Source organism: Pleurodeles waltl, chromosome 2_2, assembly GCF_031143425.1.
Source record: "Pleurodeles waltl isolate 20211129_DDA chromosome 2_2, aPleWal1.hap1.20221129, whole genome shotgun sequence".
Taxonomy (NCBI): Eukaryota; Metazoa; Chordata; class Amphibia; order Caudata; family Salamandridae; genus Pleurodeles; species Pleurodeles waltl.
The window spans coordinates 242623911-242640306 of record NC_090439.1 but is presented as its reverse complement, the minus strand read 5'-3'; the positions used below and the strand labels follow the sequence as shown (position 1 = coordinate 242640306).

Genomic DNA, 16396 nt, shown 5'->3' with positions numbered 1-16396 from the left:
GAGGGACGGGTGTAACCTTGCTGGGCGATGTATGCGATGGTTGTAATATAGAGGACCTTACTTGTACAGGCAAAATCCTTTGTGGAAGGTAAGGTGATGTTCCAGGAAAATGACGCGTCAACGGAGCGGGCGTCGACGGAGCGGGCGTCGACGGGGTTGACAACGACGGAGTTTTCACGATCCGGTGCGTCGACGGAATCTTAGTCGGCGAAAGCGACGGCGACCTCCTGAACCTCTTCGTCGATGATAAAGATTTTAACTTCTTACCCGTCGACGGCTTCTTAATGATCTTCAAGGTGTGCGACGACGACGGACCATACTTAAGGCTCACCGATGTTATCGTCGTAGACGACAGCGGAGATGATGTCACTATCATCGGAGACGGAGGGGCTGTAAACGTAGCCGTCATCGTAGTCGTCGTCACCGGTAGAGCTGTTGTCGACGGAGCGCTCGTCGACGGTGTCGATTTTTTGGACGTCGACGGAGGCAGAGAACTGGAAGGCTTTTTAAGCTTCTTTGAAGAAGAAGCAGGTGTTGATGGTTCTGAGTGAACCCTGCCACTTGCTACCTTAGATGTTGAAGGTAGATCCCCGGTGTCCTAAAAAGCATGCAGCTTCTTGGCTGACTTAGTGCTTGCAGGGGATAGACTCTCCACAGACCTCTTTCTTTTCTTTGAGGTCACTGCAGTGTCACTGTCTTCTTCAGAAAGAGCTTCTCTTGCCTTCTTTTTCTGGAGCTAAAGTAGGAGCCTGGCTTCTCTGTCCCTCAGAGTCTTATTAGGAAAGGTCCTGCAGATCTTACAGTCCTTGACCTTATGCTCTGGATGTAAGCAATAGATACATTCCTTGTGAGGGTCCTCACAGTGAAGTCTCAATTTGCCACAGGTCCCACAAGGTCTAAAAAGGCCCTTTCTTGTAGACATGATGGAAAAAAGTCTTGAAGAAAAACTGAATTGAAATTCTCTAAAGATTTCTCTTGAAGAGATGGAAAACTGAGCAGAGCTCAGGGAGACTCCCTTACACACAACGTGCGGTAGAAAATCTGACAGACTGAGCCTCTGTGCTGAGGGTTCTAAGAGGGTGGTTGTGCCTGATTGGCTGAAGTTTGGGCTCTTTCTAAAGAGGCTGATAGTTCTACAATTGAATATGTTTTTTCCTATTGACTTCAAAGAAAAAAAAAAAGAAAAAAAAAAGAAAAGAAAGGTTTTTCTCTATTTATTGCTTTCTATGTACCGTGGGACTCCCACTTCGACGACAGGGAATGATTCAAGCATGTGAATCTATGAAAGATACCCTAATACTGGAGAATGACCCTCCCTCAATCTCTGCACCAGTTTTCACATCAATAGTGTATTGGTCTTTGGTTTAAGTTTTAAAGATTGCATCAGTGGCGGGACTATGGGATGAAATAAGGGTGCGCATGTAGCTCCAGCTGGGGTTGGACTGCATGCCCCTCCCGCTCCCACCCAAGGCGATGTACAGGGTCAATTTACAGGCATGAAGAACCTGCTTGCAGTACATCAAGTTAGGCTTAAGTTACATGTGGCCAGGGACTGAGGTGCCACGTTAAACTACCAACATGGCCTGTGGAAAAATGATAAATTGTGCCAGGTTGGTGGAGGCCACCAGAAATACTAGGTATACTGGAGGAAACGTTGGCACTAGAGCAGGAACCACTGGTGGAGTAGGAAAATAAATTGGTTAGCTGCTCAGACTGCAACCGGACTCTGAGGTGCAGAAGTTGCAAACTAAAAAACTGTAGCTATGACACCACATACCTAGGTCTAAGGAATGCAAAAAAAGTCAACCACCAATATGGACTGGGTTCAAACTACAGGTAGTGAAATTGGACTTTGCTTTTTATTTTTTAAGCAATTTCGATTACTACCAAAAAAACTGCTCTGTAGCTGTGTGGGTAAAATGTGGAAAAAATAGGAACCAGGAGACAAAATGGGAAAACTTCACATCCTCACTGGAAGGAGCCACATCTAGAGTTGAGGCTCCACCTCTACAGTTATTTAAGTTGATGGGTAAGGAATCTGCAGTAAGAACTATTTAGCAGAATCATTAGCTTTGCCTTAAACAATCTGAAATAAAAGCATTTGGAACAGATACACGTTCTTACCTTCATGTAATCCTTGATAAGCCGAGCTGCCTTTACACCAGTTTCTACATTAAAACTGATGTCAACTTTTACATCAGTTTCCTGGTCTGTAAGCTTTATTATTGGTACCTATTATAAAAAAAAATTAAAATTTTTTTTTAAAAAAACACACTAATGTAAGCTTCGGCAAAAAGATTCAGAATTACATTATTAAAAAAATATGTAATTTAGGAGCTAACAATATAAAACTAACGCAATTATCTTACAGTTTGAGAATTTTTTTTAATGGAAAGCTTCGTAGAATGAAACCTTAAACAGCTGTACTCGTATAGCAAACTTCCAGGAATCTACTGGATAACATTTTGTTTAAACTTGGGAATGGCCAAGTAGGAGTCACATGGTGCGGGAGGAGGTTTTTAAAAAGAAGGCAAAGCATTTTTAACTCCAAAGAAATTACACAAAGAATGCGACTCCAGACTCCTTTGTTGAGGAAAAACTAAAGCAAGCGTCACCTTTATCTGTACTGTTCAGTTACTTACCATCAAAAGTGGCTATAAAAAAATAAAATTAAAATAAAAACACTGCTTTCTAAATAGCATATCAATGCACATTTGATATTGCTTTGTTATGACTCCCTGCCCATGCAGAGAACAGCACACTTCAAGTAACTTTGCACCCACTATAGTTTACAAGTTAACAAAACCCATACATGAAGACAACAAATAAGCGGTCTGCGGGTGTGCTGCTAATGGGACTGCAGTATAAAACCAGCATTATAGGAAGCAATATCTAAAACTCTTTAGTGCAGCAAATGTCCATGCTACCTCCCCAGTGGGCCAACAGCTAACAATGGGGAGGATTTAGAGCAAACCTCCAGGGGTTGCAACAGAAGAGGAATACCTCTTTGGCTTCCTTTCCCTGCCAAGCGCACCAAGCTGCAAAGAAGGAGCAGGTGAGTTGCTCTGATACCAGCCAGTTCAGGGATCCTTCCCAAGTTTATCATTGAAGGGTGGACAGATTCTTTCCAGCGATGCTTCCCTCAAAACTAATACCTGCTCAAATATGAGCTGCGATTCACAAAACAAACTATACCAGGGAATTTCCTTTTTTGGCAGAGGTCGGCCCCTCTGGCGTACATCATAAGTATTGTCACCCATATAATCCCCATGTCAAGAGACAGGGGGATTGCATAGAATACTGTGTAGATGAAGGTGGTGGTGGAGTATGAGGTGGTGAAGTGGGAAGCAAAGGAGAATGTGGAGGAGAAGGCTGTTGTACTGCCATTGGTTTCTCCTTGAGTTTAAATATTTTTGCAGGTGAAGGCCCAGCCTCCAAACCTTCTTGGAATCGGGTCAAGTGTAGTATGGAAAACATGTTTGAAAACGATAGACGTTTAAAGGAAAGCTAGAGAAGTTCAGATTGTACCAAACAGAGATCTACCAGAGCAAGAGGGAACATATCCGAACCAGACAGTGGAAAGAAAAAACAAAGGACTATGCCCATGTGCACCGTAACCGAGCAGAGGTGTCACTTGATCTTGTGACAAAAAAGCTTCTTTGAAGAAAAACAACGTGTAACATTCCAAGCCGAACACTAGATGGCGGACTTATGCATAGCATATGTATCTGCAGCTACACATGCCATTTAACACATACGTGTACAAACACGGTTGGAAAATAGGGTATTTGTAAGGGCAGGTAAGTACCTACACTCAGCAATAGGCCACTAATCCTTCACATCGGTCCAGTTAGCTCTCAATAAATCAAACCCAGCTCAACCATTGGTAGCTTGTCAACGAGCGACAAGGCTTAACTTAGGAGGCATGTGTAAAGCATTTTTTTCAAATGAGAATGATAAAAAAAAAAAAAACAGTAAATAAAAACTAACAAGAAAAATCCAACACTAATTTATAAAAAATATAAATATAATCTTTAAAATGACACCAAAACACCAAAACGATTAAAATCAGTTAAGGGGAACCAGAGATACGAATTTCTTAAATAATTAATGCTTTTTAGCACTTAGAAACAAATAGCGTCAATCTGGTCACTTGGTCACACCTCGACTGGGGCATAGTTTCAGGACGACTGCAATGGAGCCCTGCTAGGCTACAGCTCGCGGAGGCCTCGGTCAAAAGTTTACCTTCGGACTTGGTCGCGCTGAAGAAAATCTGCAAGATAACTTCGCCAGTCCAATCCGACCTCCTGGAACTCTTACTCAGATGTGCATCACAGGAGCCCTCAGGGGAGATTTTTACCTTTGAACTTTTTTTTTTTTTTAAAGAGATGAAAATCCTTCAACCTGGGCAAACCTTAATCTTGATCAGACGTCCCTGTAGCCCTCTTCGGATGCAATAGCTGGGAGGTCCCGGTCAACTTTCTACGTTCGGACTTAGTCACTTTTTTGGAGATTTTGGAGATTTTCCTTCATCACGACAACAACAAAGGGTTTCTGGTGCTGAAATCACTATCTTCCCACCTTTCAGGAACGGGCAGACTTGAATCAGAAAACCACATTTTCCAACACAAATTTGGCATTTTACTGGGACATACCCCATTTTTACTATTTTTGGTGCTTTCAACCTCCTTCCAGTTAGTGACAGGAATGGGTGTGAAACCAATGCTGGATCCCGGAAAGCTAAACATTTCTGAAAACTAGACAAAATTCTGAATTCAGCAAGGGGTCATTTGTGTAGATCCTACAAGGTTTTCCTACAGAAAATAACAGCTGAAATAAAAAAATATTGAAATTGAGCTGAAAACAACAGCCATTTTTCTTTATGTTTTACTCTGTAACTTTTTCCTGCGATGTCAGATTTCTGAAAGCAATATACCGTTTTGTCTGCTGGACTCTTCTGGTTGCGGGGATATAAAGGGCTTATAGGTTCATCAAGAACCCTAGGTACCCAGAGCCAATAAATGAGGTGCACCCTGCAGTTGGTTTTCATTCTATACTGGGTATACAGCAATTAATTTGCTGAAATATGAGGAGTGAAAAAGAGGTATCAAGAAAACCTTTGCATTTCCAAAATGGGATCAAGATAAGGTTTTGAGGAGCAGTGGTTATTTGCACATCTTTGAATTCCGAGGTGCCCATACTAGCATGTGAATTGCAGGGCATTTCTCAAATAGACGTCTTTTTTACACACTCTCTTATATTTGGAAGGAAAAAATGTAGAGAAAGATAAGGGGCAATAACACTTGTTTTGCTATTCTATGTTCCCCCAAGTCTCCCGATAAAAATGATACCTCACTTGTGTGGGTAGGCCTAGCGCCCGCGACAGGAAATGCCCCAAAACACAACGTGGACACATCACAGAAAACAGAGCTGTTTTTTGCAAAGTGCCTACCTGTAGATTTTGGCCTCTAGCTCAGCCGGCACCTAGGGAAACCTACCAAACCTGTACATTTTTGAAAACTAGAGACCTAGGGGAATCCAAGATGGGGTGACTCGCGGGGCTCTGACCAGGTTCTGTTACCCAGAATCCTTTGCAAACCTCAAAAAGTGGCTAAAAAAACAAGTTTTCCTCACATTTCGGTGACAGAAAGTTCTGGAATCTGAGAGGAGCCACAAATTTCCTTCCACCCAGCGTTCCCCCAAGCCTCCCGATAAAAATGATACCTCACTTGTGTGGTTAGGCCTGGTGCCTGCGACAGGAATAGATCACACAACGGTCAATGTTGGTCCTTACGTGAGGCAGCTGTTGACCCTGGGGTGATCCATTCCTGACACAGACACTAGGTGTAGGCACTCAAGTGGGGTAGTGTTTTTATCAGGACAGGTGAGGAATCACTGGGTGGTAGGAATATTGTGGATCCCAGCATATTCCTGTAGTTTGTGTGACAGAAATGCGAGAAAAATTGAGTTTTTTTTCAACATTTCAGCTTTGCAGGGTATTCTGGGTAAGAAAACTTTGGGGAAGCCACACAAGTCACACCTCTGTGGACTCCCCCGAATGTCTAGTTTCCAGAAATGTTTGGGTTTAGTGTGTTTCTCTATATGGCCACCGAATCCAGGACCAAAAACACAGGTGCCTGCCTTACAAAACCAGTTTGTTTTGCCATGGATAATTTTGATGTCTCCACAATATGATTGGGTGGTGGAATTTGGGGCTGAACTAAATTGGGGAGCTCCCAAGAGAGCACTCTCTCTCTGCTTGCCGCCGCATTCACCTGCTCTCTGGGTTGGCCTAACCCACTATTACCCAGTTGCACAAACAGCTTGCGAAGGGACAGCAGGACTGTCCTCATCACCTCCCTCATAATGTACTGGAAGAGGAGTTATCGAATGGGACTCCTCTGACTGAAAAATCACTCCCAGAGTCTGCGCCATTGTCCTATCCCTCAGATGCTGTCTCAGTATCTGATGTCTCAGTCTCTGATCCTATGTCAGAGCGGTCCTCTATAACCCGAGTGCAGGCAGCAGTCATCCATCAAGATGCCATCTCTGCTATTGGCTAAACTGTTGCTCTAAAACACTAGCCTACGTAGACAGTCACAAAATCGATGGTGTGTGAGATACGTGCAACAGTAGAGGCCACCTTACCTGCGCTTCTTCCCTCAATCAGCACGTACTTTCAAGACACTCAAAAAACACCTTGTCACATACCATTCGTCACAGTCTTTAGCACCTCCTGCGCCCAGTCCAACAATCATTATTGGTGCTCCCACTCCCTCCTCCTCGGATTCCCTCATTACCACCCAGCAAAAGTGCCCTTCATCTCTCCATAGACTTTGCTAATGTACTCAGCTATTTACATAAAATACAGATTTGCTCTTTGCAGTAGGCATATAAACCTTCTGCGCTTCTTTATGGCACTAAAACTGCCACTAGACAAGTCGGACCCTTTTCCCCCCCAGGGAAACCACACACATATTGACAAAAGTGATATATATATGACAGCCAATCACCTGAAACTCAACTCAAGCAAAACCGAAATAATCCTCTTTGGCCCACACAAAAACACCTGGGACCCCTCATGGTGGCCCACCACGCTAGGCCCTGCACCCACCCCCGCCAACCACGCATGCAACCTCAGCATCATCCTAGACTCCTCCCTCTCGATGACCCAACAAATCAACGCTCTCACCTCCTCATGCTTCAACACACTCCGTATACTGAAAAACATTCAAATGGATCCCCACAGAGACCAGAAAAACTGTCACTCACGCACAACTCAGCAGCAGGCTTGATTACGGAAACGCCCTCTACGCCGGCACCACTCTAAAACTCAAGCGCAAACTACACGCATCTAGAACTCATCAGCACGACTCATCCTCGACCTCCGCCGACACGAACACATCTCTCCACACCTCAAATCCCTCCACTGGCTCCCCATTGACAAAAGGATCACCTTCAAGATCCTCATCCTCGCACACAAATCACTCCACAACACAGGCCCTGCCTACCTCAACGAGAGTCACCTTCCACACCCCCACACGAAACGTCCGCTCAGCTGACCTCTCTCTCGCCTCTGTCCCCCGCATCAAACACACCACCACCGGGGGCAGATCCTTCTCCTACCTTGCACCCAAAACCTGGAACGCCCTCACAACCCACCTTCGCAAGACCCAAAACCTACTTCTTTTCTGGAAGGGCCTCAAAACCTGGCTTTTCGAACAGTGAACCTCCCAGCCCCTTTCCCTCCCCCCCCCCCCAAGTGCCTTGAGACCCTCACAGGTGAGTAGCACACTTTATAAATCTCTTTGGTATATATAGATATATATATATATATATATATATATATATATATATATATATATATATATCTATGTACATAGATATATCTATAGATATATCCATGTACATAGATATATCTATCTACATAGATATATAAATATAGATCTATATATAGATCTATTTTTTTTAGTTGTTGTATGGTTTCCTTGGGGGCCAAAATGGGCGACCCCCTGTCATTTTATTTATTTTTTATTTTTAAGAAAAAAAAACAATCCCCTGGGGGGGGGGGGGGGGGGGGGGGGGGGGGGCGGTTGCGCCCCCCCCCCCCCCCCCCAGGGGGCACCTACCTTTTTTTTTAAAATTAATTATGCCCCCGGGGGGGGGGGGGGCGCCCGTTTTCCGAGGGGGCCGCCCCCCCAAAGTGAAATCCCTGGCGTCTAGTGGTGTTTCCTGGCCCCCGATCGCAGCTGTGCTGCGATCGGGGGCCAGGAAACACTTTGAGAAGGCCTCGTAAGAAAGGGGAGAGTCTCCCCTTTCTTACGAGGCCTTTTCAAAGTGTTTCCTGGCCCCCCGATCGCAGCTGTGCTGCGATCGGGGGGCCAGGAAACCTGAAAGTGTTTCTCCCCTTTCTTACGAGGCCTTCCTGAAAGTGTTTCCTGGCCCCCGGTCGCAGCTGTGCTGCGATCGGGGGCCAGGAAACACTTTCAGGAAGGCCTCGTAAGAAAGGGGAGACACTCCCCTTTCTTACGAGGCCTTCCCGAACGTGGGAAAGGCCGTTTTCCCCATCAAAGCAGGAAGCGGCCGCAAGGCTGCTTCCTGCTTTGATGGGGAAAACAGTCACAAAGGGGCGGGTGGGGGGGCGGGGGGAGACACGGAAGCTTCCGTGTCTCCCGGGGGGGGGGTTTAAAAAAAAAAAAAAATCCTCAGGTGCGACGCACCCGAGGATTTATTGATACCCTTCCTGGTGTCGGCCACTGGTCGTGACCCGCACCAGGGAGGGTGTGTGGGCGTCGGCCAGTGGCCGACGCCCGCAGCGAAGAGGTTAAGGCAGACTGGACAGGCCACCAGCTGGCCAATCAGAGCACAACATTACAGGGCCGAAGTTGGCAACTTTTTAGGTAAAGTTTAAAAAACTCTTAATCTGACCATGTTGTATTAAAATCATGAATTGAAAGTTGTAGGATTATAACCATTACTTTGATAACAAACTTGATGTTCTGATACTTAAGGGGACACTTTATGCATTAAAATAAAGTCTCCCCATTCTAGCCTGTGGAGGCCATTCCCTACAATGAGAGAAACATGAATTTGGCTTTTTTACCTCACCAGGGCTTATAAAAAAAAGTTTCTAATGTCCCCGGTTATAGGTACATGGCACCCAGCCCTATGGGTACATATGTCACCTTTGAGGTCTGCCCTATGTATATATAAGTTAGTTTAAGACTTTGGAACTACTTTTAATTCCAAAGTCAAATTTGCATAACTAATTTAAAAGCAGCCAGCAAGGCAGGTCTGCCTTTAAAATGACAATGGGCACCTCAGCAGTACACTAACGGGTTCACCATCTATGCTGGGGTCTGTAAATCTACATGCCCGCCATATACTAGGGACTTATAGATCAGTTAATATTGCCCATTATTATTAGCATAATTTGAATACTCATTTTATATAGTGCACCAGCCCAGAGACTTATTAGCAGTACCCAGGGTACGATCGGAGTCAGGAAACAGCCAGCAGAAACTGAAAAATGGGGGCAAAAAGTCAGGGGGCCTCTGCAAGACCGAGACACACACAGACACACTTCGAGAGACACACACTTCGAGAGAGACACACAGACACTTCGAGAGACACACACTTCGAGAGAGACACACAGACACTTCGACACACACAACACTTCGAGAGAGAGACACACACACGACACTTCGACACACACACACACACACCAGACACTTCGACACACACACACACACCAGACACTTCGACACACACACACACACACCAGACACTTCGACACACACACACACACACCAGACACTTCGACACACACACACACACACCAGACACTTCGACACACACACACACACACCAGACACTTCGACACACACACACACACACCAGACACTTCGACACACACACACACACACCAGACACTTCGACACACACACACACACACCAGACACTTCGACACACACACACACACACCAGACACTTCGACACACACACACACACACCAGACACTTCGACACACACACACACACACCAGACACTTCGACACACACACACACACACACACCAGACACTTCGACACACACACACACACACACACACCAGACACTTCGACACACACACACACACACACACACCAGACACTTCGACACACACACACACACACACACACCAGACACTTCGACACACACACACACCAGACACTTCGACACACACACACACACCAGACACTTCGACACACACACACACACCAGACACTTCGACACACACACACACACCAGACACTTCGACACACACACACACACCAGACACTTCGACACACACACACACACACCAGACACTTCGACACACACACACACACCAGACACTTCGACACACACACACACACCAGACACTTCGACACACACACACACACACCAGACACTTCGACACACACACACACACCAGACACTTCGACACACACACACACACACCAGACACTTCGACACACACACACACACACCAGACACTTCGACACACACACACACCAGACACTTCGACACACACACACACCAGACACTTCGACACACACACACACCAGACACTTCGACACACACACACACCAGACACTTCGACACACACACACACCAGACACTTCGACACACACACACACCAGACACTTCGACACACACACACACCAGACACTTCGACACACACACACACCAGACACTTCGACACACACACACACACCAGACACTTCGACACACACACACACACCAGACACTTCGACACACACACACACACCAGACACTTCGACACACACACACACACCAGACACTTCGACACACACACACACCAGACACTTCGACACACACACACACACACCAGACACTTCGACACACACACACACACCAGACACTTCGACACACACACACACCAGACACTTCGACACACACACCAGACTCCGAGAGACAGACACACACGACACTTCGAGAGACAGACACACACGACACTTCGAGAGACAGACACACATGAGACTTCGAGAGACAGACACACATAAGAGACTTCGAGAGACAGACACACATAAGAGACTTCGAGAGACAGACACACACAAGAGACTTCGAGAGACAGACACACACAAGAGACTTCGAGAGACAGACACACGAGACTTCGAGAGACAGACACACACAAGAGACTTCGAGAGACAGACACACACGAGACTTCGAGAGACAGACACACACGAGACTTCGAGAGACAGACACACACGAGACTTCGAGAGACAGACACACACGAGACTTCGAGACAGACACACACGAGACTTCGAGACAGACACACACGAGACTTCGAGAGACAGACACACACGAGACTTCGAGAGACAGACACACACGAGACTTCGAGAGACAGACACACACGAGACTTCGAGAGACAGACACACACGAGACTTCGAGAGACAGACACACACGAGACTTCGAGAGACAGACACACACGAGACTTCGAGAGACAGACACACACGAGACCCTTCGAGAGACAGACACACACGAGACACTTCGAGAGACAGACACACACGAGACACTTCGAGAGACAGACACACACGAGACCCTTCGAGAGACAGACACACACGAGACACTTCGAGAGACAGACACACACGAGACACTTCGAGAGACAGACACACACGAGACACTTCGAGAGACAGACACACACAAGACACTTCGAGAGACAGACACACACAAGACACTTCGAGAGACAGACACACACAAGACACTTCGAGAGACAGACACACGAGACACTTCGAGAGACAGACACACACGAGACACTTCGAGAGACAGACACACACGAGACACTTCGAGAGACAGACACACACGAGACACTTCGAGAGACAGACACACACGAGACACTTCGAGAGACAGACACACACGAGACACTTCGAGAGACAGACACACACGAGACACTTCGAGAGACAGACACACACGAGACACTTCGAGAGACAGACACACACAAGACACTTCGAGAGACAGACACACACGAGACACTTCGAGAGACAGACACACACAAGACACTTCGAGAGACAGACACACTAAAAACTGGATTTTCAAAGTAAAAAATAAAAAAACTAGTTCAGCCTCCTTGAAGGGAATAAGGTATTAGACTATATTTGATAGAGTTTCAGTGAGGTGACACCTGACAAAACATTTACAACAATGAACAAAAAGCTTCCATTATGACAGGCAGCATCCCAATGTTGTGGGCTAGAATGCTTCTTTAAGAATACACATACATTTTAAAAAAAAATCAAGGTACCCTTACCCCAAGATTGAGGAGCTGTATCACAAGTGATTGATTTGGAAGGTAAATTTCCCTGTTCATTTTTATCACCTTCATGCAAACTGAGCTAGAGGCAAGTTAGCACAAACATTTCTAGCAACCATTTATCAGCCTTGTCGGGATCATGTCTGTATAGCTAGCATCATGGTCATTGATGCTTTCTGCCTTTTTCACACAGTTGTCAGGATCAGATGAGGAGGCAGAAAAGCATGGGTACATTTCTGACCAGTGTAACAGAACATTTAATTGTGATTGGGAGTTGTGTGAACCTGGACACTAAGTTTAGGTTCTTTTTTTAATGGGATAAATCTATCTTGATATGCCCCACATGCAGAAATTAAACTTTACATCCTTGGAACTCATTTTTCCACTCAGGTGTGTTATGGGTTTGTCTGCTGACTGGGGTCTGCAAAGTAGCTGTCTCACTGGTGGGTGATAATGTGTTTGAGAGCCCACTGCCTCCAGTTCAAATGAAATAAATTGCCGTCATGGTGGCAGTGATGTTTAGAAGTTTCTTGCCTAGTGTTGTAAGACCGTCATGGTTATTCATTTGAACAAAGTAATGTGAAGGCTTAATTCTACATTGGTACACCAGACCTGTGAAATCAGACTGAGCCCCCACCACTCCAGGAAAGACCATGGTGAGTGATGCAAGACCGGGGGTTGAAAAGTTATTTCCTACACTAGGAAACATTCTCTCTATAATAGACTGTGCTTGAACCGAGGCAACATTACATGTTCCTAATCTCACCATATATGTGCACTGGGTTGATAAACAGACTTTAAACAGGGCTCGACTTAAAATGTATGCAGGTTGTCATTATGCCATACAATTTCACCACTCTCATTGTCAGATATTGTGAGGTATGGAAAGTGATAGTCTCTGAAACTCCTATATGATCAGGGTTTGGAAGGCTTTAGTTAAGTGAATACTGATTTACAACAGAACATCTGGGATCTCCTGAGTGCACACTAGACTTCTTACAACACTAGTTTACAGGTAGACTACAGTGTTTGGCAATCTCTTTCAGACAACACATAAGAACGAAGTGCCTCATTCAATTTGCAGTGTATGATAGGAAGGCTAGTAGCTGCTAAAATTGCTTGAAGGTCCATTATTAAATAGCACACCGTAAAACCAGCCTTCTGGGTTTTAAAAAGACCTCATAGAGTAGCTTGCATCCAAATATATCGCAATGGCAACTAACCGGAATCAGGGATACCACATGTGCCGAGACATTGAACTGCTTAATTCAATTTAATCACAAATACATAATACAAGACTGTGCTAAATCCATGTGATGGGTGTTTTGTGCTGGGGAAATCATAATTTAATGCAACAAACCTAGTCAGATCAGTTTGAATGAAGACCTAGTATAAGTTCACAGGCAACTACTATTAAATCTTGTTGAATTTATTTTATATGCATCTCACTCCATTAATTCATGCAGTGGTCAACTACTTAATGTCTTCATATACCTGAAAATTTGTAGCTATTCTAACTTTGACAATGTTCTGTTTTAAATTTAGTTTATAAGACAATTGTTCAAATAAACTCTGAACTATACCTATGAAATCCACAAAACATGCCACTTACTGTAGCTTTATCAAGTACTTTTATCGAACCAGGCTCAGCCACATTTCGTTTTCGTAGTGCTTGTTCCAGAAGATTTAAAGGAGGACGCTCCCATTTTCCAAACACCACCAAATCTATGTCACTGAGAGAGCAAATACAAACAAAATCAGACATAGAATATTAAGCAACATGTGAAACTTTACACCTTAGTAAGCATGTATATTCCAAAATACTGTAGATAAAAAAGCAGACATAATCAAAAAAAGTTGGTCGGAACTGGTATTTCAGTATTCATAGCTTTACATCTACACAAGCTTTGATTTCTTCCACTTATTGGTCTATGAATTGCAAGTATATAGTAGAAAAAATTACTTTTAGTAATGATTTTTGGTGGATATAGTATTTGTGCATATTCCTTCCCTTATGAATACACCTTCCAGACTTGACGGGAAACACTTTTCCCCCAAAAAAATGCCTCTTGGACAAAGTGAAGTTGTCCGAAGCAACCATTTCCAGACTTAATTAAATGTCCAGTTGCCACCTTCCATTTCTAACCCCTCAGGTGAGGGGAGAACGTACATTTTTATCGAAGCATAAAGCTCAGTAACATCAGACCGATGGGTGCGACAAAATGTAGAGTATGTCAAGCAATTAATTTTATTCCAGTCTCCTTCATAACAGACAATAGAATGGAGGTCTAGACTAGACCTTGGGGTGCTTAACAAGTTCCTGAAGAAATGGTTTTTTTTACATAGTATTTTTCCAAAACGCAAATCCCAGATTTATCTGCGATCTCTGGACTATTCCATTTCCTCTTTTGGAAAATAATTTCCAATTCTATATCTTAAGTGAAGATGTTCCTTCCTGGGTGACAGGCATGGCATAGATGGCATCTGTATGAACTGTAGGTTGTTTTCAGAGTTTATTATCTGCTGCACCCATCGGTCTGAGGTTTAGGACTCACCTGCTTTCTAAAAGTGAAAAAAGGGCACAGCGCTAGAGTTAATCTCAGCCACTGGCAATCACTCTGGCCACATTTCAATCCATCTTTCGCCCACCATTCCACCTCAGTTAGAACCCAGCCAAATGCAAATCAGTTTAGACCCTGCTCCTCATGTGCACAGTCCAGACCGAACTGCCAGGTCGTCCTTGAACCTGAACACAACCTAGGACCAGTTTCACCCTAGTCCGGGCTTTTCAGCCATATATAGCTTGGTTCTAGAGGCACAATGAGCATGGGACCCATGTCAGGGAATACTGACCATGTGCAAATGCCAGTGGCTGAGTTTAGTTCAAGCATTCCAGCCATCACCTTGCTTTAGCTTTATAAAAGTGGTATTTTCAGAACTGTAATATAAAATCAGACTATACCGTTTAAATTCTAAAACTGGATTCCACAGACAAACATGACCTAATTACCTATTCCCATTCGGAAATTACACTTATACATGTAATAAGTTAACTCCAATGTCATCCTATTGGGAGGTAGGTCTTGCAGTAGTGGAAAATGAAATTAAGAGTTTTTCACTATCGGGTCCTGTAAGACTTAAAACCACATGTCCTACTTTTTAAATACATTGCACCCAGACAGCTAAGCTGTCCAGGGCCTACCCTAGGGGTGAAGTAAATGCATTAAAAAGGAAGCTTTAGGCCTGGCAAAAGCTTTGTTGCTCCAGGTTGAAAGGGCACATTAAACTGCACACACAGGCTGTAATGGCAGGAATGGTAGGCCTGGGGCATGTATTCTACTGCCCCTAGGTACAGGTAGTGCCACTTTACTAGGGACATACAAGTAAATTAAATAAAGTTACTTACCTTTGGTAGCGCATTACCTGATAGAGACTCTAGATGCAGATTCCTTACCTTTGAATTCCCTGGCCTCAGCTTCGAAACTGGAATTATTTGCAGATCAATACCCTGCACGCACCATCAGGTGGCATAGTTCGGCTCTGTGTGGTATCATTGGAGCAGTCTGACGTCTGTCGCCTACCAAGGCCCCACCCTGGTGTGTACATCAGTTTTTACCCACGAATTTCCACACCAGAGGTGCAGTCATAGATGAACTAACAGTTTGTCTGTGAAAACACTAGGGCCCTAAAAGGTATAAACCCTAACCCTACTACGCATATCCACAGAGCAGGGAGGAATGGCGGGGTGTAAGGAATCTGCAGCTAGTCTTTACCAGATAATGCGTTACCGAAGGTAACTAACTTAATCTGATAGAAACTTTTAGCAGCAGATCCCTTACCTTTGAATAGATTCCCAAAGTTATAACCTCCTGGCGGTGGGCTGCAGATACCTCTACAACACTAAAGTCCTGTAGGGCCGAATGGGCAAAGTGTCTGTCTCTCTGGACCCGATTGTCCAGGCAGTAATGTTTTGGAATAATGTGCTAAGATGCTGTGAACAATTATCTTCTTTCTAGCATGATTACCCCGGTTTTTGGCCTGTTTGTCAGTGTGTTTGACTGTCACTGGTATCCTGGTAGTCAGGACCCCAGTACTTATGGTG

The 16396-nt window shown here is 44.7% G+C and overlaps 1 protein-coding gene across 2 annotated transcripts in view; it reads right to left on the bottom strand.

Moving 5' to 3' along the window:
- TENT4A (terminal nucleotidyltransferase 4A) overlaps positions 1-16396 on the bottom strand; it is a 298560-nt gene that overhangs the window by 200902 nt on the left and 81262 nt on the right. For both annotated transcript variants that reach the window (XM_069219701.1, XM_069219702.1), the window contains exons 4-5: positions 13907-14027; positions 2125-2232 (exon numbers count right to left, since the gene is read on the bottom strand). In XM_069219701.1, the coding sequence (XP_069075802.1) occupies positions 2125-2232; positions 13907-14027 (229 nt within the window). The remainder of the gene's footprint in view (positions 1-2124; positions 2233-13906; positions 14028-16396) is intronic.